The sequence below is a fragment of the Gorilla gorilla genome, chromosome 20 (assembly GCF_029281585.2).
Source record: "Gorilla gorilla gorilla isolate KB3781 chromosome 20, NHGRI_mGorGor1-v2.1_pri, whole genome shotgun sequence".
NCBI classification, from domain to species: domain Eukaryota; kingdom Metazoa; phylum Chordata; class Mammalia; order Primates; family Hominidae; genus Gorilla; species Gorilla gorilla.
The window spans coordinates 15,887,223-15,910,498 of NC_073244.2; the positions used below are offsets into that span (position 1 = coordinate 15,887,223).

The following is a 23,276-nucleotide window of genomic DNA, read 5'->3' on the forward strand; positions in this document are numbered from 1 at the left end:
GGTCCAACCCGGCACCTGGCCCAGCACCCATTGCAGCTGCAGTTACCATGACAACAGGGCCCTCCCAGACTGGAGGGGGCTCCTGCAGGGAGAGGGATGGGAGCAGACACGGCTTTTAGTGCCTGAAGGTGGAGCAGAGGGAATCCTGGGGCGGGTGGCGGGGAGATGAGGTCCCCCGCCAGTGTGGGGGCTGTGGATGTGGCATGCCTGACCCCCATCCCCTGTTCAGTCGGGGGGCTGTGGGTCTGATGGAGAAGTGGTTATTCCTGCATGCCCTGTTCCCCCTCCACTTGATGGGGACCAGCCCAGATTGCAGGGGTGCCTGGCTGGCAGAGCTTAGGGACCTGAGCAACTAAAGCCCGGCCCCAGGGGACCTCCCCTCCCCCAAGCGCTGAGTTTCTAATAAAGGCCAAGCCTCATAAACAATCACCTGTGCCTGCTCCCATCTGGCTGGCTTCGGGAGCAATCGCTCATTCGCCTGCTGCCTGCCTGCCGGAGCATTTGTCATTAGGAAGGTTTAATGGGTTTCCTCTCAGCTCCAGAGGGCTGGGGAGAGCTGGCTGCATGGATACACCACCAGGCAGAATGTTCTCCCATCGCCTGGTGGAGGGGGGTTGGGAGTGAGGCAGCCGTGCCACCATTCACACCAACAGTTGGATGTGGGGTTGGGGAAGTGACTGCACCCCTCCTGGAACAGTGGAGGCCCTGGGTCTGGAAGGATCGGAAATTAGTGGCTGGGGCCCAGAGGGTTTGCTGAGTTCCACTCCAGGGTGAAGAATGGGCTTTGTGTCCTGACCGTCAGCCGCAGGGCCCAGGGAAGGCTGTGCATCGTTCTGTGTGGGAGCCGCTGCCCCCACCTGTGTGTGTGTGTGTCTGCGTTTGCCCAAGAATGTGTGGGGCCATGTGACTGGTCGTCTCTCTGTGTCCTGTGCATTTTGGGAGTCCTCCAGTTCTGAGAGTCCTCCGGTTCTGAGTGTGACCACCTGCCCTTCCAGGTACCCCCTTCCCTTGTCTGTCTGTGCAGTGGCCAAAACCCAAATGAGAATGTCGCTGTTAGGTAAACATGCCTCCAGAGCCCACTTCGGGGCCGGTGATTCATTATTAAGCAGCTGCGCATTCCCTCACCTCCCACCCACCCCCTCACCCCCTCCTGCCTAGAACCAGGGCATACATCCCAGGCCTTTAGGATGGTGACAGTGTAGTCTTCCCTAGTGCCACTTACAGGCACCTCCCAGGCCAGACCCGCCCCAGGGGGTCAGTCTCTACGTGCCCCTGGCTTCTGTGGCCGCTGGGCAGAGCTGGAGCAGGTCACCTTGGGGTAAATGGTATTACTGCCCCAGGACAGGAGTTGGCTTCGCTGTGCCCACGTCCATGATGAGAGGGGAAGTCAGTGAGTTAGCAGTGGATAGCCGAAGACGCACACAGATTGATCCTGGCCTGGGAAGTGTTAGTCTGCCTGCCCATCCTTGTTTGTAACAAAAGCCACAAACTCAAAAGGAGCTCTGAGCCTGTGTGTGTGTGTGTGTGTGTGTGTGTGTGTGTGTGTGTGATCTCTCTGAGGACCTGGTACAGATGTGATGGACACACCCACACCCAGCCCTAATCTCAGTGTGAGAATGTGGCTCCCCAGCACTCAGCATATTGTGGACAAAGACTGTGGACCTCAGCATCCTCAATTCTCCACCTTACTTTGGGAGAATCCAGTATCTAAGGCCGATAAACTACCTCGTCCCCTCACTGTGGAGAGTCTCTGCCTCCAAATAAATGTAAATTGGGGTGGGAGTTGGGGGGGATATAGATGTTCTAGGTGTCCTGGCTTTGTGCTGCTTTTCATTTCATTTTTTCAGCAGGTACAGAGTAACGTGCCTCTCCACATGCTAATCTGGGAATGAATCCTTTTTCCGATGTCAAACATATTCGCTTAAATGGAAATTAATTGCTTTTCTTGAGGATTTCTCTAAAAATTGGTTTTAAATGAGTACATTAGGCAGTCCTATTTATTATTCATTGGTTTCGTTCCCAATATGGCCCCAGTATCCGAGTTCCCGGAGATGCCAGCACGGAGCGGAGATGATTTAATCAGGGTAACCATTAATTAGAGATGAGGAGAGCCTCCCCCAGGAGGAGTGGGAGTGCCCCCTTTGTGGCCTCAGCGGGGTGGGGGTCTGGGCCAATGGGGCTCTTTAAATGATGTTTCTGCTCTGGATTCAATAGGGACCAACCACTGGGGTCAACATGGGGCAGGATCACCTGGGCAGCACCCCCTACCTTCATTCTTGGTCCCTCAGCCCCAAGGGTGACGCTCCTCACCTTTCTTGTACCCCTTCCAACTAGCCTGGCTGCACCCCTTAGGTCTGCCTCATGCAGGCCTTCAGACAGGCCTGGCTCATATAAAGCCCTCATCTGGTTCTTCCCCTTCTGTGACTTCCCTTCCCCTGCCTTTAGCCAGATCTCTAAGGCTGCTGAGGACTTAGCGTCTCCTTTTTTATTTTTTAGATTGAGACAAGGTCTCACTCTGTGGCCCAGGCTGCAATGCAATGGCACTCATGGTTCATGGCAGCCTCGAACTCTTGGGTTCAAGAGATCCTCCCACCTCAGCCTCCCGAGTAGCTGGGACTATAGGCGCACGCCACCATGCCTGGCTAATTTTGTAAAATTTTTTTAGAGATGAGGTCTTGCTATGTTGCCCAGGCTGGTCTTGAACTCCTGGGCTCAAGCAGTCCTTCCACCTCAGTCTCCCAAAGTGCTGAGATTACAGGCATGAGCTGCTGCATCCAGCCTACTCCTAGTTCAGTCCCTTCCTGTCTCCCTCATACTCTTCTTTCCTGCCTCCAAAACTTCTTGTCTTTTCCTCTCCTTCCCCTCCAAGAATTCTGGTCCCCCATCAAGGGCTGTCCCTGCCCAATCCCTCTTCCAGGCAAACAGGCTCCAGGTGTGGGGTATGAGTGTGTTCAATTGAAGGCACCTGAGTGCCCCTTTAAAAGGCTGTTTCTAGCTTTTTTGGGATTAGTTTACTCGGCACAAATGTGACTCGTCTAAAAACGATTTTTGAAATTACAAAGCAACAAGAGAAAAAAGAAAATGGAAAAATTCAGCTGGGCCCTAGTGTTTCATACTCAGCTTCTTAAAAGCCAGCTCGATTGTTAAAAACCCATTAAAAAACTGCCAGACTGGCCGGGCTCAGTGGCTCACACCTGTAATCCCAGCAGTTTGGAAGGCCGAGGGGAGCGGATCACTTGAGCCCAGGAGTTCAAGACCACCCTGGACAACATGGCGAAATCCCCATCTCTACTAAAAATACAAAAATTAGCCTTGCATGGTGGTGCATGCCTGTAATCCCAGCTACTTGGAAGGCTCAGGCACGCGAATCGCTTGAACCCGGGAGGTGGAGGTTGCAGTGAGCTGAGATCATGCCACTGCACTCCAGCGTGGGTGACAGAGCAAGACTGTCTCAAAAAAAAAAAAAAAAGAAAAAAAATTCCAGACCTCTTAGTAATGCATCAACAGTGATTGGAGAGTGGCAATCCAGTGACGGGAGAATACTCATTTGAGGCCAGTTTTCATTGCTGTGCTAGAATTCTCGGTTGTTTTGATCAAACTGCTTTAAAATGAATTGCTTTCGATCAAAACAACTTTGGATTGGGTCTCCTCACCCATCTCCCCAAAGGGCTGGCCCTGGGGAACCCCTTCCCCCCAGTTCGCTTAAGCTTGAGTCATGGAATAAGGGGATCCTCACTGGAGATGGGTCTCCAGGCTTGGACTTCGGGGCCACCTCCACCTCTGTCGCCATTGGACACACACAGTCACCGAAGCGTCAAATGTCAAAGGTCCTGTTTATTCCGGCAAACCGGAAAGAAAAAGTGTAAATAAAAAAAGAAACAGATCCATGCACTCAACTCCTGGGGGTGGGGGTGGGGGTGGGTGTGGGAGTGAGGGATGAGGAATGGGTGGGAAGCAAGGAGGGAGGGGTGGAAGGACAGAGAGAGTGAGAGAGACAGAGAGGCAGAGACAGGGAAAGAACTGGAGAACCAGAGCCATAAAAAGAAAAAGACATCCATAAAAAGGCAGAAAGAAAGAAGTGGTGTATTAAAAGCAGAGATCAATAAAGGAGAAGAGGGGAAATTGAAAAAATAGACAGAAATACATAGGCAGAGAACAAAAGCCCAGCAAAAAGGCGGGGAGAAAGGGCGTGACAGAGACAGAGAGATCACCCTTGAGGGACACAGGCAGAATGAAAAGGGCCCCCAGCCCCCGGAGGCCCCCCAGGCAGCAGCCCGAGCCACAGCATTGGCTCAGGGGTCCCCAGAGGTGCTGATGACGTGAAACAGGGTGACATTGTAGAGCACCTGGTGGCCGTTGTTCCAGGTATAGAGGGCGCGCTCCCGGGGGTTGTAATCCAGCATCGAGATGTGGGAATACTGGTTGTGGAAGGGCACGTCCGTGTACTCGTAACTGGACGTGTTGGTAAAATAGGCGAAGTAGACCTTGGCCCCAGCCAGGTGGGAGTTGGTCACGTAGAGCACACCGCAGATCATGAAGGCCTCGCCGGCGCTGCGCTTGGGGTAGCCGGTGTCCCAGGACCGCATGACCTCGAGGGTGTGCGGGTCCAGCCGGCTGACCACGATGTTGCCCGCGTTCTGGTTGGTGGTGTACACAGCCCAGAGCCCGCTCTCGTCCACCATGAAGTCCATGTCGGAGAAGCCGCCCCAGGAATAGGGGAAAGTGTTGTTGTAACCGGCGCCCGGGAGGCTCCTCTGCACCAGCACAGAGCGCGAGCGGAAGTGGTATTTGACCACCACGTTGCTCTGGTATTTGTTATAGAACAGGGAGCCGTTGTACACCACGTGGCCCGTGCCCGCCCACGGCTGGGGCAGCAGGTGCTGGATAAAGTTCTGGCCTTTGATGAAGTCTCCCAGGGTACGGAACTCCAGGACCCGGCGGCCTTTGTAATAGCCATCCATGTACCAGACCTATGGTAGCAGCCACTGGTCACTGGGGGGAACCACCACCAACGACCCAAGGGTCCCAGCACCAGCTACAGCCATTAGAGATCAACAGTCACTAAGTGGTCATTAGTCATGGGAACTCTGTTGACCATTCATTACTAATTATGGCCCTAGTGTGACCATGATCATCTCCTGGTGACAGCATTAACCATGGGCAGTGAATTCAAGTGACGTCTTATCACTCAATGGCTGTTCAGTGACCACTAACCACCCAATATCCAATGACCAGGGAATTCCTGGGCCCAGTGAGTCCCCAGGGGCTGCAGTTTCTTGGGGAACTTCATGGCCCCAGTAGGACCCAAATCCCAGTGAGTGCTATTGGTCTTTTTTTTTTTTTTAAGTAATTTTTTTTTTTTTTTTTTTTTTTGAGATGGAGTCCCTCTCTGTCACCCAGGCTGGAGTACAGTGGCGTGATCTCAGCTTACTGCAATCTCCGCCTCCCAGGTTCAAGCAATTCTCCTGCCTCAGCCTCCTGAGTAGCTGGGATTACAGGCGCGTCCCACCACGCCTGGCTAATTTTTGTATTTTTAGTAGAGATGGGGTTTCACCATGTTGGTGAGGCTGGTCTCGAACTCCCGACCTTGTGATCTGCTGTCTCAGCCTCCCAAAGTGCTGGGATTACAGGCATGAGCCACCACACCTGGCCTTTTTTTTTTCTTTTGAAACAAGGTCTCACTGTTTTTCCCAGGCTGGCGGGCAGTGGCACAATCACGGCTCACTGCAGCCTCAACCTCCCAGGCTCAAGCAATCCTCTCACCTCAGCCCCCCTGAATAGCAGGGACTACAGGCACGAGTCACCACGCCCAGCTTATTTATTGTATCTTTAGTAGAGACAAGGTCTCACAATGTTGCCCAGGCTAGTCTCAAACTCCTGAGCTCAAGTGATCTGCCTGCCTCGGCCTCCTAAAGTGCTGGGATTACAGGCGTGAGCCACCGCACCTGGCCACTATTGATCTTAAAACAGACCCTAAGTGGACAATGCTCCATCCCAAAGGACCCAGGGAACTGCAGCCCCTGGGGAGTCACTGGGCCCAGGAATTCCCTGGTCATTGAATATTGGGTGGTTAGTGGTCACTGGACAGCCATTGAATGATAAGACATCACTTGAATTCACTGCCATGGTTAACTAACCCCTGTCACCATGAGGTGACCAGGCGTGTCATCAACATCATTGTTGTCATCATGTTAACTAGCATTTGTTGTTGTTTTTGTTTTGTTTTGTTTTTGAGACAGAGTTTCACTCGTGTCGCCCAGGCTGGAGTGCAATGGTGCGATCTTGGCTCGCTGCAACCTCCGCCTCCAGGGTTCAAGTGATTCTCCTGCCTCAGCCTCCCGAGTAGCTGGGATTACAGGCATGCACCACCATGCCTGGCTAATTTTGTATTTTTAGTAGAGACGGGGTTTGTCCATGTTGGTCAGGCTGGTCTCGAACTCCCGACCTCAGGTGATCCCCCCACCTCAGCCTCCCAAAGTGCTGGGATTACAGGCGTGAGCCACCATGCCCAGCCTCATGGATGGTTCTTGTGTGTCTAAGTGATGGGCAGTCATGACCGTGGAAGCTACTAGAAGTCCGAAGGTCACTGAGCAGTGCTTGGTGGAAGAGGTCTTTTGTCCTTGGGAGGGCATTGGTCATTGGGTAGTTACTTGGACGTCAGTAGTCCCTGAGAACTGGTCAGTAGAATTCAGTAACCATTAGCCACTATACAGACACTGGAGGTCAACAGAGTGGGATTCACAAGGCTGCAAAGCCCTTGGTCACTTGGGGGTTACTGGACAGGGAGGTCCAATGGCCCTGGGGGATCCAGGACACTTTGGGCTACAAGACAGTCACCAGTGTGGACTCCCTAGGCACCTGTGGGCAGTCAAAGGCTCTGTCCCTCCCAGGCCCTGACCCCAGGGGTGGGCGCAGTCACTCACCCGGCTATCCGCACTGGGGGCCATCGTGTCAGTCATCCAGGAGCCGAAGCGGGACCCCATGGCCCGAACGGTGATGGGGTTACTGACCCCGGTCAGCTTCCCACAGCCTGGGAGGCAGGAACAGGGGGAATGAGGATGGTGAAGGGAACAGCCCAAGAGAGGCCGGGCAAAGATGAAGTGCTGTGATCAAGTTGGGAAAGCTGGGACCAGGGATGAGGGAAGACTCAAAAATCTGGTCCCAATATGTTGTTCAGTTGTGAGTGAGGGGTTAGAGGCCAAGGGTCAGGACCATTTCCAGCTTCTGGACTCAAGTGTAGCCTTAGGTAGGAAGGTCAAGGGTTGAGGTTTAAAAGTTAGAGGTCAAAACTGTGTCCAGCTTCTAGGCACAAACAGGTGATATTGGAGTTGGGTGTGGCAGTCAGAGATCAGGGGTCAGGGTCAAGGACCAAGGCATACCCAGCTTCTGGGCGCAGGCGTGGAGCCGGGCCTCCAGGGCCATCACCCGTTGCTGCAGGTCCTCATACCCGTAGGCACCCATCTCCTCCTGAATGGCCGCCAGACTGCCGGAGAGATTCCTCACCTCCTCCCGCAAGCGTACAATGGTCCGCGTGTCTGCCTTGTACTGCTCCAGGACCGAGCTCAGGGGCAACAGTTCCGTCATCCTGTCCTTCAGCTCCTGTGCATCAAGATGGAACCATGGCCAAGCCTGACCCCTGGCCTTTGACCCAGACATGACTCCAACCTCTGACTCATAACTTCACCCTTTGTCTTTGATGCACACCTGGCCCTTGACATGTGGCTCAGATTGGACCCTAGATTCTTCCCAGACATGACTCCATTGTAGGAACTAATGGATACCAAATCCCAGTCATTTGTTTGACCTCTGGTCTGGACCCAGGAAGACCCACCTGGAAGCTCTTGGCCGAGAGGGACCCATCAGCTGCCCGGAGCCGCGCATCCAGGCTCCGCATGAGGGTCTCCATGCCGCGTACATACTGCAGGTCGCGATACGTCCGCAACTCAAGGACCTCCATGGACTGGGAGACGTTCTGGACCTAGGAATGGGGACAACTGAAGGGACCAGACCTCCTTCCCCAAATCCCAACCCAGAGATGCCACAGACAAGAGCTGGCAGGAACAGAGGCTGTACAAATACCACACCGACGAGGCCACCTTCTCCTCCCCTGAGCTTACCAGCAGCCTCCCAATTGTGTGCCCAATCCATCCATCCATCCCTCCCTCCCTACTACCCACTGGCTCCCATCTGGTCCACCTACCACCACCTCTCACCTCCTCCCTAGTCTCCCAGTTCCACCTTCATCCCCTGTAGTCAATTCTCTACACAGCAGACAGAAGGAACTTTCAAAACAGAGATTAGATCACCTTCCTCCTCCACAGATCCTGTGCTGGCTGGTCCTGCCCACCCCCCCGCCCAACCCACTTCCTCTCTCTTTGTTCTCACAGACTCTAAGCTCCTTCCTTCTGCAGGGTCTTTGCACTTGCTGGTCTCTCTACCTGGAGTGCTGTTCCCCCAAGTTCCCATGGCTGGCTCCTTCTCATCCTTCAGGGTTCAGCTCCAGCGTCCCCCACTCAAAGCATCCTTCCCTGACCACCCTGTCCGGTAGCCGCTCACTCACTCTCCTCTTGCCTGGTCATTTCCTTCCCAGCTGTGACTATGTAGAACATTCTTATCCATCTGCCTCCTTCAGGTGGGACCCTCAGAGACAGAGGCTGCGTCTAGCTTGTCCACAGCTTAACCTCCAGTGCCCAGCACTGGCCTGGAGTAGAGGCCCAATAAGTATTTTTTGGCTGAATGAGTAAAATAAACTTCCCTTGCCCTGGCCTCTCCTGACCCAACCTGAGAGCACCCAGCTCCCACCTCCACCTGGCTACGGTGAACTCCACCTAGCTAAGTTGAACTCCCCCTGGCTAAGGTAGACTCCCATCTGACTAAGGTGAACATCTGGCTAAGGTAGCACCTTGTTAAGGTGAACTCCATCTCTGGCTTAAGTAGACTCTCACCTGGCTAAGGTAGACTCCAGCTGGCTAAGGTGAACACCTGGCTAAGGTAGACTCCCACTTTGTTAAGGTACACTCTCACTTGGCTAAGATGAACACCTGGCTAAGGTAGACCCTCACCTGGCTAAGGTAGACCCTCACCTGGCTAAGGTACACCCTCACCTGGCTAAGGTAGACCTTCACCTGGCTAAGGTAGACCCTCACCTGGCTAAGGTAGACCCTCACCTGGCTAAGGTAGACCTTCACCTGGCTAAGGTAGACTCTCACCTGGCTAAGGTAGATTCCCACCAGCTTCACCTGACTAAAGTGGACTCTGCCTGGCTAAGGTAAACTCAGTCAGAGTTACCACTGGATGCTTGTTGAAATACAGACTTTCCTGTACAATTATTCACATGACACTTGGAAACTCTCAGAAACCCAGCAGCCTAATACCCACCCTGAACGCCACAAAATATTTTTACATACTCTTCCCTTCTCCACAGTTTCACGTTTCAGCTACCTGAGGCCAACCACAGTCCAAAAATATTAAGTGGGAAATTCCAGAAATCAACAATTTATAAGTTTTATTTATTTATTTATTTATTTATTTATTTATTTGAGATGGAGTCTTGCTCTGTTGCCCAGGCTGGAGTGCAGTGGTGCCATCTCAGCTCACTGCAACCTCCACCTCCCAGGTTCAAGCAGTTCTCCTGCCTCAGCCTCCCGAGTAGGTGGGACTACAGGCACACACCACCACGCCCGGCTAATTTTTGTATTTTTGGTAGAGGCTGATCTCAAACTCCTGACCTCAAGTGATACACATGCCTCAGCCTCCCAAAGTGCTGGGATTACAGGCTTGAGCTACCACGCCTGGCCCAGGGGACTATTTTCTCTTGACCATGATCAGAGGTAGAAGGAAACTTTTATAGGAGCCTCTTGAGGTGGAGGGTTAGACCCTCCCCAAGGGGCACAGAACGCCTTCTTAGCAGGTGAGTCTGGTGAACTGCAAAGCTGGGTGGGACATGCCTGGTGGACCAGAGCTCACACACAGGAGACTCAGATGCTGCCCCTCCAGTCTTCCTTCCTTCTCCCCACCCCAATCCCAATAAGTGCTTGGCTTCTCTCCCAAAAAAGCATTGAACAGGCTGGGCGCAGTGGCTCACGCCTGTAATCCCCGCACTTTGGGAGGCCAAGACAGGCAAATCACCTGAAATCAGGAGTTCAAGACCAGCATGACTAATATGGTGAGACCCCATCTCTGCTAAAAATAAAAAAATTAGCTGGGCATGGTGGCACACGCCTGTAATCCCAGCTACTCGGGAGGCTGAGGCAGGAGAATCGCTTGAACCTGGGAGGTGGAGGTTGCGGTGAGCCGAGATCGCGCCACTGCACCTGCACTCCAGCCTGGGCAACAGAGTGAGACTGTCTCAAGAAAAAAAAAAAAAAAAAGCATTGAACAGATATTGGATAAAGTATCCATCTGGGCATGGTGGCTCACACCTGTAATCCCAACATTTTGGGAGGCTGAGGCAGGAGGATCACTTGAGCCCAGGAGATTGAGACCAGCCTGGGCAACATAGGGAGACCCCGTCTCCACAAAAAATATAAAAATTAGCAGGGCGTGGTGGTACATGTCTGTAGTCCCAGCTACTCAGAGGCTGAGGAGTGGGGATTGCTTGAACCTAGGAGTTTGAGGCTGCAGTGAGCTGATCATGTCGCTGCATTCCAGCCTGGGTAACAGAGTGAGACCCTGTGTTAAAAGGAAAATAAAAAAGAGGACCTGCCTGGAGAGGAGCTGGATTATCAGCCAGCTCTGAATAATTTGCATAGCTGGATATGGCCACTGGCTGACCTGGATGGGGCTGGAGGGCAGGGTGAGAACTGGGAGATTTTCCCAGCTGCCCCGAGGGCACCTGGAAGGTTCTCACCTTCTCCATCAGTTGCCGCAGTTCCCGACTCCTGCCATCTCGAGAGCAGGTACTCTGCGCTGGGATCACGGCCGTGCAGATGCATTTCCCGTCAGGGGCCTGGGCTGAGGTGTACAGCTGCCAGCCCTCTTCTGGGCTCTGGAAGAGAGTCTGCAAAGAGGTGGGGGTCAGAGACTGGGATCCCAGTGAGGGTCTCGCCTCGCCCTCACTGGGACAGGAAGGGGGCCCAAGGAAACCACAGATGCCCTTTGCTAGGCTGCGGGCATATGCCAGTGCCTGTTGTGTGTGATCTCAGGCCCTCCTTAAGGAGCCCCATTTCACGGATGGCAAGACTGAGGTGCGGAGGGGTTAAGGAACATGGCAAGGAATTGGAGGACTCAAATCTTCTCCAAGACCAGAATTCATTCTCTCACACAGATTCGCACGCACACAACACTGTCTCCGTGACTGCCATTAGAACAGAGATCCACTCAAATAACCCCCAAACCTGGACCTCCTCTCTGCTTCCCCAGCCCACAGTGACTTATCGGCTCTGGAGCTATCTCAGGGCCACTTAATGTTTTTTTTTTTTTTGGTTTGTTTTTTGTTGTTTGTTTTTGAGACACAGTCTTGTCCTGTCACCCAGGCTGGAGTGCAGTGGCGCGATCTGGGCTCCCTGCAACCTCCGCCTGTCTCCAACACCTGGCCTCCACTCCAGCCTGGGTAACAGAGTGAGACCCTGTCTCACAAAAAAAAAAGGATCTCACCTCAGGTGATCCACCCGTCTCAGCCTCCCAAAGTGCTGGCATTACAGGCGTGAGCCACCGTGCCCAGCCATCAGGGCCACTAAATGTTAAGTGCAACCCTGCTGTGCCCCCACCCCACCTGGAGCCACCCAGGCAAAGTAATGGCAGACAAAATGCTCAGATAATCCAGTGATCAATTATGGCTTTGTTTCCCAAGCCATACTCCTTGCAACACTGGTAATCTTACCAGGTGTGCTGGGAAAAGGATGCTCTGTGGTCAAATAAATGTGTGTCACTGGGTGAAACAAGTTTTGTTACTGCAGGACTTATCAGAGGCTTAGAAATGCTAATAAGTACCAGGGAACTCTAGACACAAATCATAAACTTCCAAACTGATTAGAAGACACCCCTGAGGCAGGTGGATCACCTGAGGTCAGGAGTTTGAGAACAGCCTGGCCAACATGGCAAAGCCCCATCTCTACTAAAAATACAAAAATTAGCCGAGTGTGCTGGCGGGTGCCTGCAATCCCAGCTACATGGGAGGCTGAGGCAGGAGAATGGCTTGAACTTGGGAGGCGGAGGTTGCAGTGAGCTAAGATTGCGCCACTGCGCTCCAGCCTGGGCGACAGAGCAAGACTCCGTCTCAAAGAAAAAAAAAAAAAAAGAAGATATCCATGGGAGTCTCTTCTGTCCCAGGCATAGGGTCTGGGATAGGATCAAGGAAGAGAAGGAATGAAGAAAACATCTGGTGGTTGTCTATGGAGCTACTAGGAGAGACGGACATCAACCACTTAATGCCATTGATACTTCTAGAACCACATGCTGCAGTGAGTGCTTTGAAGAAGTAGTGCAGGGAGTAACAGGGGGTCTTCCCTCAGGCTGAGGGTCTCTGAGGAGGTGTCCAAGAGAATGGGCTCTTGAGATGAACTTGAGGGACAAGTGAGACAGAAGAAAAGGAGAAGGCAGGGGACATTTCTATCATTACAAATCCTGATCAATGTTTGGAGGGACCCAGGAATGGTGGCTCACGCCTGTAATCCCAGAATTTCAAGAGGCTGAAGGGGGTGGATCACTGAAGGTCAGGAGTTTAAGGCCCCCCGGGCAACATAACAAGACCTCATCTATACTAAAAATTAAAAAAAAAAATAGCTGGATGTAGTGGCATGCACCTGTGGTCCCAGCTACTCACAAGGCTGAGGCAGGAGGATTGCTTGGGTGCAGGAAGTTGAGGCTGCAATGAGCTATGGCTGTGCCACTGCACTCCAGCGTGGGTGACAGAGTGAGACCCCATCTCTTAAAAAAAAATAGAAAGGCCAGACGCGGTGGCTCACACCTGTAATCCTAGCACTTTGGGAAGTGGAGGCAGGTGGATCACCTGAGGTCAGGAGTTCCAGACCAGCTTAGCCAACATGGTAAAACCCCGTCTCTACTAAAAATACAAAAATTAGCCGGGCATGGTGGTGTGCGCCTATAATCCCAGCTACTTGGGAGCCTGAGGCAGGAGAATCGCTTGAACCTGGCAGGGTGGGGGCAGCGAGCCGAGGTTGCAGTGAGCCGAGATCACACCACTTTACTCCAGCCTGGGCAAAAGAGCGAAACTCTGTCTCAAAAAAAAAAAAAAAAAAGGATGTGGGGGGACGTGAGGGTTGTGGGGTGACTGGCTTGGGCTTGCACACGTAGGTGTCGTTTGTTCAAAACCTGAAGTCTTTGTTCAAGACCTGAAGGAAGTGAGGGAGGAGCCATTTGGATGTCTGGGGAAGGGGTTCCAGGCAGAGAGAACAGCAAGTAGAAAGGCTGAGGCAGGACCATGCCTGGTGTGTTTGTGAAACAAGGAGGAGGCCCATGTGGCTGGAGCAGATTGAGTAAGGGGTAAGTGGAGGCAGATGAGAGAAGGGAGGTGATGGGGCAAGGCCTTGTGGGAAGCAGTGAGGGCTCTGGGTTCTGCCCTGAGGAAGGTGGGAGCCATGGAGGGTTCTGTGCAGAGGCGGGACGTGACCTTACTTGGGTGCTCACAGTGACCTCTGGCTGCTCTAGGGAACGAGGGAGGGAGGCCAGGGCAGGGGTGACTGCACAGATCCAGACAGGTGATGATGAGTGGTGGCCATAGAGGCGGTAAATGGAAGATTCTGGTCCTATTCCAGGATGCATTCTGACCGGCATGGAAGAAATTCTGATTAAAAAAACCCCAGTGTTTTACAGAGAAACAAAGCACCACAATCATTGATCATGTGCACAGCCGTTACTAGATCTCCCAGCAGAATTGGTGCCGCGAGCTGCAGCACAGATAAACCAAGCTGTGAATTATGAGCAATCCCGGGGACTCCAACTATTAGCCCACCTTTTTCTCTCCCACTCAATCGAGTCTTTTTTTTTTTTTAAGGCTTATTGGAATATGAGCAAATGATATAATTGTACAAATTGTACAGATGAGCTTGACTCCCCCACTAATCTATAAGGGAAACAAACCATTCATAAACGCCAGCTGAAACTATTACAGTCAGTCATTCTTCGAGCCTTTGTACACCCTTCCTAAATGGGGGGAACCCCCTCTTTGTAAGTTGCACATCCTCAGCCCTGGCAGCGGAGCACAGTAACTCACTTTCTCCGCCTTCCTTGTACTCAGGTAGGAGCTGGGTGGAGCAACATTCACTGCAGGTGCACCCAGGATTGGCCACAGCCAAGAGCTTTCTCTGGTGGTCATATCCCACCCTGCCCTTGCATGGGGCCAGCAGAAAATACACCCAGCAATCCTCAGAGATGACCCATAGGCATTCGTGATTAATACCACTCCTCTTGCCTCTTCAGTGGGAAAGAACTCGAAGGTGTATGTTCCATGAAATCTTCCAGGGCAACCCATTAGATTTGCACCTCAGTTGTCCACAGCAGCAACCTGCTCATTACTTCTCTTTTATTTATTCGTTTATTTTATTATTTTTTATTTTTGAGACAGACTCTCACTGTGTCTCCCAGGCTGGAGGGCAGTGGTGCGATCTTGGCTCACTGCAACCTCCACCTCCTGGGTTCAAGCGATTTTCATGCCTCAGCCTCCCGAGTAGCTAGGATTACAATCACCCACCTCCATGCCTGGCTAATTTTTGTATTTTTAGTAGAGATAGGGTTTCACTATGTTGGTCAGGCTGGTCTCGAACTCCTGGCCTCAAGCAATCCGTCCACCTTGGCCTCCCGAAGTGCTGGGATTGCAGGCGAGAGCCATTGCGCCTGGCACATTTATTTATTTTTTTAAGATGGGGTCTTGCTGTCACTCAGGTCTGGGTCTTGCTGTCACCCACCACTGGAGTGCAGTGGTGCAATCCTAGCTTACTGCAGCCTCGAACTCCTGGGTTTAAGCCATCCCCTCCCACATCTGCCTCCTGAGTAGCTGGGCCTACAGGCAGGTACCAACACACCCAGCTTTTTTCTTTTTTTTTTTTTTCCTTTTGTAGAGACAGTCTTGCTTTGCTGCCCAGGCTGGTCTTGAACTCCTGGGCTCAAGCGATCCACCTGCCTCGGCCTCCCAAAGTGCTGGTATTACAGGTGTGAGCCACTGAGCCTGGCGTACTCATTAAGTCTCCCTGCATGGGTTTCCTTCACCTCCTCTCTCACTTCACTGCTCCCCCACTGGTTCTTCCTGGGGTATCTTAGGTGGATACCTGCACTTAAATCCTCCCTGAAGGAGCCTGACCTAAGACAACAAGGATGGCCCAGTACAAGAGGAATACCCCAAGAAAGCCTGCCCCTTTGGTTCTGGGAGGATCCAGAACTACTCTCCCACCTCCCTTCTTCTTCTTCTCCTCTTTTTTTTTTTTTTTTTGGAGATGGAGTCTCACTTGGTCACCCAGGCTGGTGTGCAGTGGTACTATCAGGGCTTTTGGCAGCCTCAACCTCCTGGGCTTAAATAGTGATTCCTCCCACTTCAGCCTCCCGAGTAGCTGAGACTAAAGGCCTTTAGTCTCACCACCACACCTACTAATTTTTAAATTTTTTTGTAGAGATGGGAGTCTTGCTATATTGTCCAGTATGGTCTCAAACTCCTGGGCTCAAGCGATCCTCCTGCCTCAGCCTCCCAAAGCACTGGGATTACAAGGCATGAGTCACTGTTACCTCTCTGGTTTTTTTTTTTGTTGTTGTTTTTTGAGAGGGAGTCTCGCTCTGTCGCCGAGGCTGGAGTGCAATGGCGGGATCTCGGCTCACTGCAGCCTCTGCCTCCCAGGTTCAAGCAATTCTCCTGCCTCAGCCTCCCAAGTAGCTGGGATTACAGGCATGCACCACCACGCCTGGCTAATTTTTGTATTTTTAGTAGAGACAGGGTTTCGCCATGTTGGCCAGGCTGGTCTTGAACTCCTGACCTCAAATGATCCACCTGCCTTGGCCTCCCAAAATGCTGGGATTACAGGCATGAGCCACCGTGCCCCGCCCTCCCTTCTTGATAAATCTCATTCTTAAAACAAACAAACAAACAAACAAACAAAAAACAAAGAAAAACATCAAACAGGAGCCCAAGCATCCCTGCTCCTCCTCCCCTGGCTCTAGTCCCCAAGCAATTTGGATAGAAACCCCCAAGGAATATCTTTTGTGCAGAGACAAAGCCGCTGGTTCAACGTAATTAACATCTTCCTACATTGCCTAGCGTGTCCTTTGAAGCAAATAAGCCATTTTCTCTCGACAGAGGAAATATTGAATTGTAAAAGAGAAGCAAGATTTAAGTGGTGCAGAGAGAAGGCCTCCATGGTTTTCCTAAAATAATTGTCTGCGTTGGACGCATCTCACCAGAGTGTTCTCTGCAGCAGTGTAATTAAATGCCTGGGTTTTGGCTGCCAGATCGCAGCAGGCAGAGGTCCTGAGTTTTGCCCATTGGGTTTAAGTTCAGATATGCAGTTAATGCATGTCCCTAGGAACTTCTGGAATGTTCTGGAATGTACCATGTGCTAGCTCTCCCAGACTGGGTCTAGCTTGGAAACAAAGTCAAGAGTTCTTGGCAGTCAGAAGTCTAGAGAGGAACAGAGAGTGTCCTACTCTAGGGGAAATGCTTATAACAGCAGGTGCAAGAACACAGGCGTTCTCCAGCATACAAGTCTGTGGTCTAGCAGCCTGTCTCACCTCGGATGTGGCAGATGTACTAAAGAAGCCAACCCACTTTTTTTTTTTTTTTTTTTTTGAGACAGGGTCTTGCTCTGTTGCCTAGGCTGGAGTGCAGTGGCATGATCTAGGCTCACTGCAGCCTCAACTTCCCTGACTCAAGCAATCCTCCCACCTCAGCCTCCCGAGCAGCTGGGACTACAGGCATGCACCATCACGACTGGCTATTTTTTTTGGTAGAGACGGGGATCTCACTACATTTCCTAGGCCGATCTTGAACTCCTGGGCTAAAGTGATCCACCCGCCTTGGCCTCCCAAAGTGCTGGAATTATAGGCGTGAGCTACCGCGACGGACCTGCCAACCCACTCTCTCTTTGCTGAGCTCTTGGTTCAGGGTTTAATATTCCTGCTAATGGGCTTTAAGACAGTGAAGCTATGCACTCAAGTATCTGTTCCTCAAATGTCTTTTCTGGCTGAAATCTTTCAAACACTTTTGCTGAGGCTGCCCTAATTAAACACCAGCCTCTAAAACAGGTCCAGAATTAACTGAGTAGGACACAGGCAGGGAAAGTTGTTCTTGCTGTCGGGCCAGGGATCATCATCTCCTACTACTCCACCACCTATATCTTGGTTCAAAAACAATTCCTGGTGGCCGGGCGTGGTGGCTCACGCCTGTAATCCCAGCACTTTGGGAGGTGAAGGTGGGCGGATCACCTGAGGTCAGGAGTTCCGGACCAGTCTGGCCAACATGGCGAAACCCCATCTCTACTAAAAATACAAAAATTAGCCAGACGTGGTGGCAGGCACCTGTAAGCCCAGCTACTCAGGAGGCTGAGGCAGGAGAATCACTTGAACCCAGGAGGCAGAGTTTGCAGTGAGCCGAGATCGTGCCATTGCACTCCAGCCTGGGCAATAGAGCGAGACCCCGTCTCAAAAAACAACAATAACAACAACAAAAAACAATTCCTGGTGTTTCCCTGGGGACGGAGGCATTGCTACAGGGTCCTGGGGACAGGAGAAGCATTGGCTATCAGGAAGTAGCCAACAGGAAGAGAGCAAGCGCCTGCCTCTTAATAAAACGAAGCTATTATTGTGTTTGAGGCTGGATAATTTAATCAGGAAGCCAAGGCACCTTGGGGCTTACATATTTATTTGTGCCCTGCCTTATTCCAGAGAGGACTGTAAGTGGTTTACAAGGATATGTTAAATACCATAAGATAGCGCCAATTAAATATGAGAGCGGGGATTAGATATTTTTGGAGGACAGCCTGCCAGTCCACAGCCAAGCCATTACAGTTTCTGCAATTTGCATTTTATTCGGCCAATCCAAAGCTAAGAATTCAGCCCGTGGAAACTTTGTGGACAGCATCTGATTGTTGCAAGGGAGGTTCATTAAGCATTGTTTAAAATTGGACAATTATAAATTAATTTGATCAAAAGCTATTACACATGCTAGAAAAAATTTTTTTTTTTTTTTTTTTTTTCTGGAGACAGGGTCTTGCTCTGCCACCCAGGCTGGAGTATAGTGGCGTGATCATAGCTCACCGCAGCCTTGATGTCCAAAGGCTCAAGCGATCCTCCCACCTCTGTCTTCTGAGTAGGTGGGACTACAGGTGTGAGCCACTAAACCAGGCTAATTTTTTTTTTTTTTTTGAGATGGAGTCTCCCTCTGTTGCCCAGGCTGGAGTGCAATGGCGTGATCTTGGCTCACTGCAGTCTCCACCTTGAGGGTTCAAGTGATTCTCCTGCCTCAGTCTCTGGAGTAGCTGGGATTACAGGCACCTGCCATTATGCCCGGCTAATTTTTGTATTTTTGTAAAGACGAGGTTTCACCATGTTGGCCAGGCTGGTCTTGAACTCCTGACCTCAGGTGATCTGCCCGCCTTACCCTCCCAAAGTGTTGGGATTACAGGTGTGAGCCACCATGCCTGGCCCAGGCTAATTTTTAAAAAGATTTTTTGTAGAAACAGGGACTAGCTATGTTGCCCAGCCTGGTCTCAAATTCCTGGGCTCAAGCAATTCTCCCACCTCAGCCTCCCAAAGTATTGGGATTACAGGCGTGAGGCACTGTGTCCAGCCAATTTACAAATTTAAGATGCATCTACAGAATGAGATACTATGCAGTCATTAAAAATTAGAGATTAATGGAGATTTTAATCACCATCTTTAAATTTATCTTATTTTCCAAGTTTTCTACAATGAACGTGTATTGTTCTTATAAAGATTTTTAGGGCCGGGTGCAGTGGCTCACGCTTGTAATCCCAACACTTTGGGAATCCAAGGCAGGAGAATCACTTGAGCCCAGGAGTTTGAGACCAGCCTGTGAAACATAGTAAAACCTCATCTCTACAAAAAATTTAAAAATTAGCTGAGCATGGTGGCACATGCCTGCAGTCCCAGCTACTCAGGAAGCTGAAGTAGGAGGATCACTTGAGCCCAGGAGTTCATGGCTGCAGTGAGCTATGAAGGCGCCACTACACTCCAGCCTGGGTGACAAAGTGAGACCCTATCTCAAAAGAAAAAAGATTTTTAAAAGTCCCTTATTATTTTTTTTTTTTTTGTCAAGGGAGAAAAAGAAGAAAAACAAAAGCAGGGACATAAAACAGAGCCAGAAACGAGGCTAAGAAAAACTCATCCCTTAAAAACCTGAACAATCAGCATATGGCCGGGCCATAAGTTTGGCTCCAAGCTCCTTAGCAGCCAACTCAGAAAGGGAAAGCTGGTCATTTATGCGGTTCTCAGTGTCCTGAAACAAAAGTACACCAGATGCTCAGGAGAAAGCTCAATTATTTTTGGCAGGGATTTCTCCCACAGTCCTCCCAAAAAGGATTCCACGTGATGTCACCAGCATCTCTCCGGGCAATATCCTTACGATAGAAGTGACTAGTTTCCTCTAGATGTTTCTTATTCCTCCTGGGATGGTAGAGTAGGGCCAACTGGTAAGAGCAGGGTCCTGGAGTCAGGCTGCCTGGGTTTAAGTTCTGGCTTCACAATTCGCTTGCTGTGTGACCTCAGCAAGTGGCTTAACCTTTCTGTGTCTTTCTTAGTTTTTTCATTTGTACAATGGACATGATGACTACCTACTTCTCTGGGTTGCTAGGAGGATCAAATGAGTTCATAATATATATAAGAGCAATTAGAACAGTCATCAGCATGTAGTAAGAGCTACACAAGTGTCTGCTAATACTATTATTTTTATTTTTTAAGAGACAGGGTGTCACTCTATCGTCCAGTCTGGAGTGCAGTGGCACAATCATGGCTCACTTCAGCCTCGAACTCCTGACCTCAAGTGATCCTGTGGCCATCAGCTTCCTGAGCATCTGGGACTACAGGCATGTGCCACTATGCCCAGCTAATTTTTTATTTTTTGTAGAGATGGGAGTCTTGCTATAATTGCCCAAGCTGTGTTTGAACTCGTGGCCTCAGACAGTTCCTCCAGCCTCAGACTCCCAAAATGCTGGGATTACAGGCATGCACCACTGCACCTGGTTAATTTTTTAAAATATTTTTGTAGAGACAGGATCTTACTGTGCTGCCCAGACTGCTCTTGAACTCCTGGCCTCAAGCAATCATCCAGCCTCAGCCTCCCAAAGTGCTAGGATTACAGGCATGCACCACTGCACCTGGTTAATTTAAAAATTTTTTTTTTTTTGTAGAGGTGGGGTCTCACTATGTTGCCCAGGCTGGTGCAGCAGCACGCTCATGGCTCACTGCAGCCTCGGATTCCTGGCCTCAAGGGATCCTCCCATCTCAGCCTCCCAAAGTACTGGGATTGCTGGCCTGAGTCATCACACCCTGCCCTGCTATTATTATCTCCATAACACTCAAAAGGCCAATTTGGTAACTTCCTGAGGTCAAATGGTGTGAGTCTTGACACAATAAAAAGGATCTAGCAAAGTCTCATGGAGTTGGGGTTGAGGCTGTGGGATCATGAGGCAAAGAAAGTCCAACGAGGGAGAGAGGAGAGTGAGGGATGAGAGGGGACACTTGCTCCATCCTAGTCCCCACGCGGCCCAGCTGGCTTCCTGTTCCAGAATATCTCCTTGCTATAACCTGGCAGCAGGGGAGCCACGGTCCTTCTCCATTCTTACAGGCACTGAACCAGGATGTAGGCGCACGCTGCTGTGTTCTCTCCGGCCCATCCTCTCTAATTGTCTTTCCCTTCCCAGGTCACAGGATGCTTATTCTCATCTCCAGGCCTTTGCACGGGCCGGGCCCGCTGCCAATCCCCGCACTGTCCCCTTCTTAGGGCCAGGCTAACTCTTCCCCATCCCCGGGGCTCAAGTGTTCAGGTCTCTTCCAAAAGCAGTCTTGGTTGTCCCTGCCACGCGTTACCCTCCTCTCAAGTCACCCGGGAGGTGGAGGTTGCTGTAAGCCAAGATCGCAGTGAGCTGAGATTGCACCATTGCACTCCAGCCTGGGCAACAAGAGCAAAACTTTGTCTCAAAATAAATAAATAAATAGCCGGGTGTGGTGGTGCATGTCTGTGGTTTACAGTGGCTCGCATCTGTAATCCTGGCACTTTGGGAGGCCGAGGTGAGCTCAAGAGTTTAAGACCAGACCGGGCCCAGTGGCTTATGCCTGTAATCCCAGCACTTTGGGAGGTCACGTCAGGCAGATCACTCTAGGTCAGGAGTTCGAGACCAGCCTGGCCAACATGGCGAAACCCCATCCCTACTAAAAATACAAAAAATTAGCTGGGCATGGTGGCAAGAGCCTGTAATTCCCACTACTCAGGAGGCTGAGGCAAGAGAATCACTTGAACCTAGGAGGCAGAGGTTGCAGTGAGCTGAGATGATGCCACTGCACTCCAGCCTGGGCAACAGAGCGAGATCCTGTCTAAAAAAAAATAAAATTATATAAAATGCCGGGTGCTGTGGCTCACGCCTGTAACCCCAGCACTTCAGGAGGCCAAGGCACGCAGATCACAAGGTCAGGAGTTCGAATCCAGCCCCACCAACATGGTGAACTCCATCTCTACTAAAAATACAAAAAAATTAGCCAGGTGTGCTGGTGTGCTACTATAATCCCAGCTACTCAGGAGGCTGAGGCAGGAGACTCACTTGAACCCTGGAGGCGGAGGTTGCAGTGAGCTGAGATCCCGCCACTGCACTCCAGCCTGGGCGGCAGAGCATGACTCTGCTCTCAAAAAAAAAAAAAAAGCTCTTTGCCAAAGCATCACTGCCTGTAAGTGGTGTAGCTGGAATTCGAACACAGGCCATCTGGTTCCACAGTCTACACTGGCTTGCGGCACCTCTCCTGTCCTCCTCCAAGCCCTGATCATAGTCGCCATTAGGAGGGCCTCACTGGTGGGAATGCTGGCTCCAGGCCTGCCTCTATGCTGGGAAAGGAAACCACAGGGGAGCGGGGAGTTTTGTTTGCTTTGCAAACAATTCATCCCTGATCCTCAGAACCTGGCACAAGGTATGTTTGTTGAATGAGGATGCTGATGAACCAGTGGGACAGAGAGCAAACACCTTCACAGGTCTACCGTGAATTTCCCCTTTCTGCCACGGAGCTTGCTTCTGTTGTTCGTCCTAGGGAAGGATCACCTGAGATTAGGCTGCAGACAGGTGCCCAGTAGGCTAGGCAGAGGCTGTGGCTTCTCTCTGACTGCGAGAATGGCAGGAGGGCCGTGATGAATGATGGAGAATGTGCCTGTCTGCTACGTCTGAGCCATGACAGGGGGCCACGTCCCTTTGGAAAGCTTGAGATAATAGCAGCCTGCTCTTGTCAAACCTTGAGGTATTGGGCAAATATCCCCTGAGTGATAAGCTTGACACGCCTTAAAGAAGATATCAGCCAGGCGCTGTGGCTCATGCTTGCATTCCCAGCGCTTCGGGAGGCCAAGGCAGGCAGATGGCTTGAGCTTAGGAGTTCGGGACCAGCCTGGGCAATATGGTAAGACCCTGTCTCTACCAAAAATACAAAATAATTTAGCCAGGCATGGTGGCACGAGCCTGTGGTCCCAGCTACTCAGAAGGCTGAGGTGGGAGGATCGCCTGAGCCTGGGAGGCAGAGGTTGCAGTGAGCCGAGATCACGCCACTGCACTCCAACCTGGGTGACAGAGCGAGACCTTGTCTCAAAAGAAAAAAAAAAAAAGTGATTAGTTCACCCACGCCATGCTGGAAGCCTGGGAACCGCCTGGGGCCTCCCTCAGCCTGAGAACTGGGGTTTTGCCTGGAAGAGCCTTGTGGCTTGGGGAGGGGTCAGGATAGAAAGTGACTGTGAATCCACATATTCATTCATCCATCCATTCATTCACCTTTCCACCCATTCATCCATCTATCCATCCATTCATTCATCTGCTCATCCATTTATCTATTTACCCATTCATTCATTCATCCATCCAACCATCCATTCACTAGTATTCATTCATCCAACCATCCATTTATATACATCCATCCATCTATCCATCCATCCATTCATTCATCTGTCCATCCATCCCTCCCCAAGCTCTACTCCCATTCTGAATTTCATATTTTACTTAACACTTGTAGAGCTCGCTCTTCTTAGTTGCTTTGCAAATATTACCAAAATTCAATCCTTAGAGCCCCATCTCATGGTAGGTACTAACACTAGCTCCATTCTACAGATGGGAAAACTGAGATACAGAGAAAAGTCA

At 51.0% G+C, this 23,276-nt stretch overlaps 1 protein-coding gene across 2 annotated transcripts in view; it reads right to left on the reverse strand.

Moving 5' to 3' along the window:
* Window positions 1–3,814: 3,814 nt before the first annotated feature.
* Window positions 3,815–23,276, reverse strand: part of OLFM2 (olfactomedin 2) — an 83,137-nt gene continuing 63,675 nt past the window's right edge. For both annotated transcript variants that reach the window (XM_031004562.3, XM_004059970.5), the window contains exons 2-6: window positions 10,850–10,999; window positions 7,832–7,978; window positions 7,380–7,599; window positions 6,924–7,030; window positions 3,815–4,970 (exon numbers count right to left, since the gene is read on the reverse strand). In XM_031004562.3, the coding sequence (XP_030860422.1) occupies window positions 4,293–4,970; window positions 6,924–7,030; window positions 7,380–7,599; window positions 7,832–7,978; window positions 10,850–10,999 (1,302 nt within the window). In that variant the 3' untranslated portion in view covers window positions 3,815–4,292. The remainder of the gene's footprint in view (window positions 4,971–6,923; window positions 7,031–7,379; window positions 7,600–7,831; window positions 7,979–10,849; window positions 11,000–23,276) is intronic.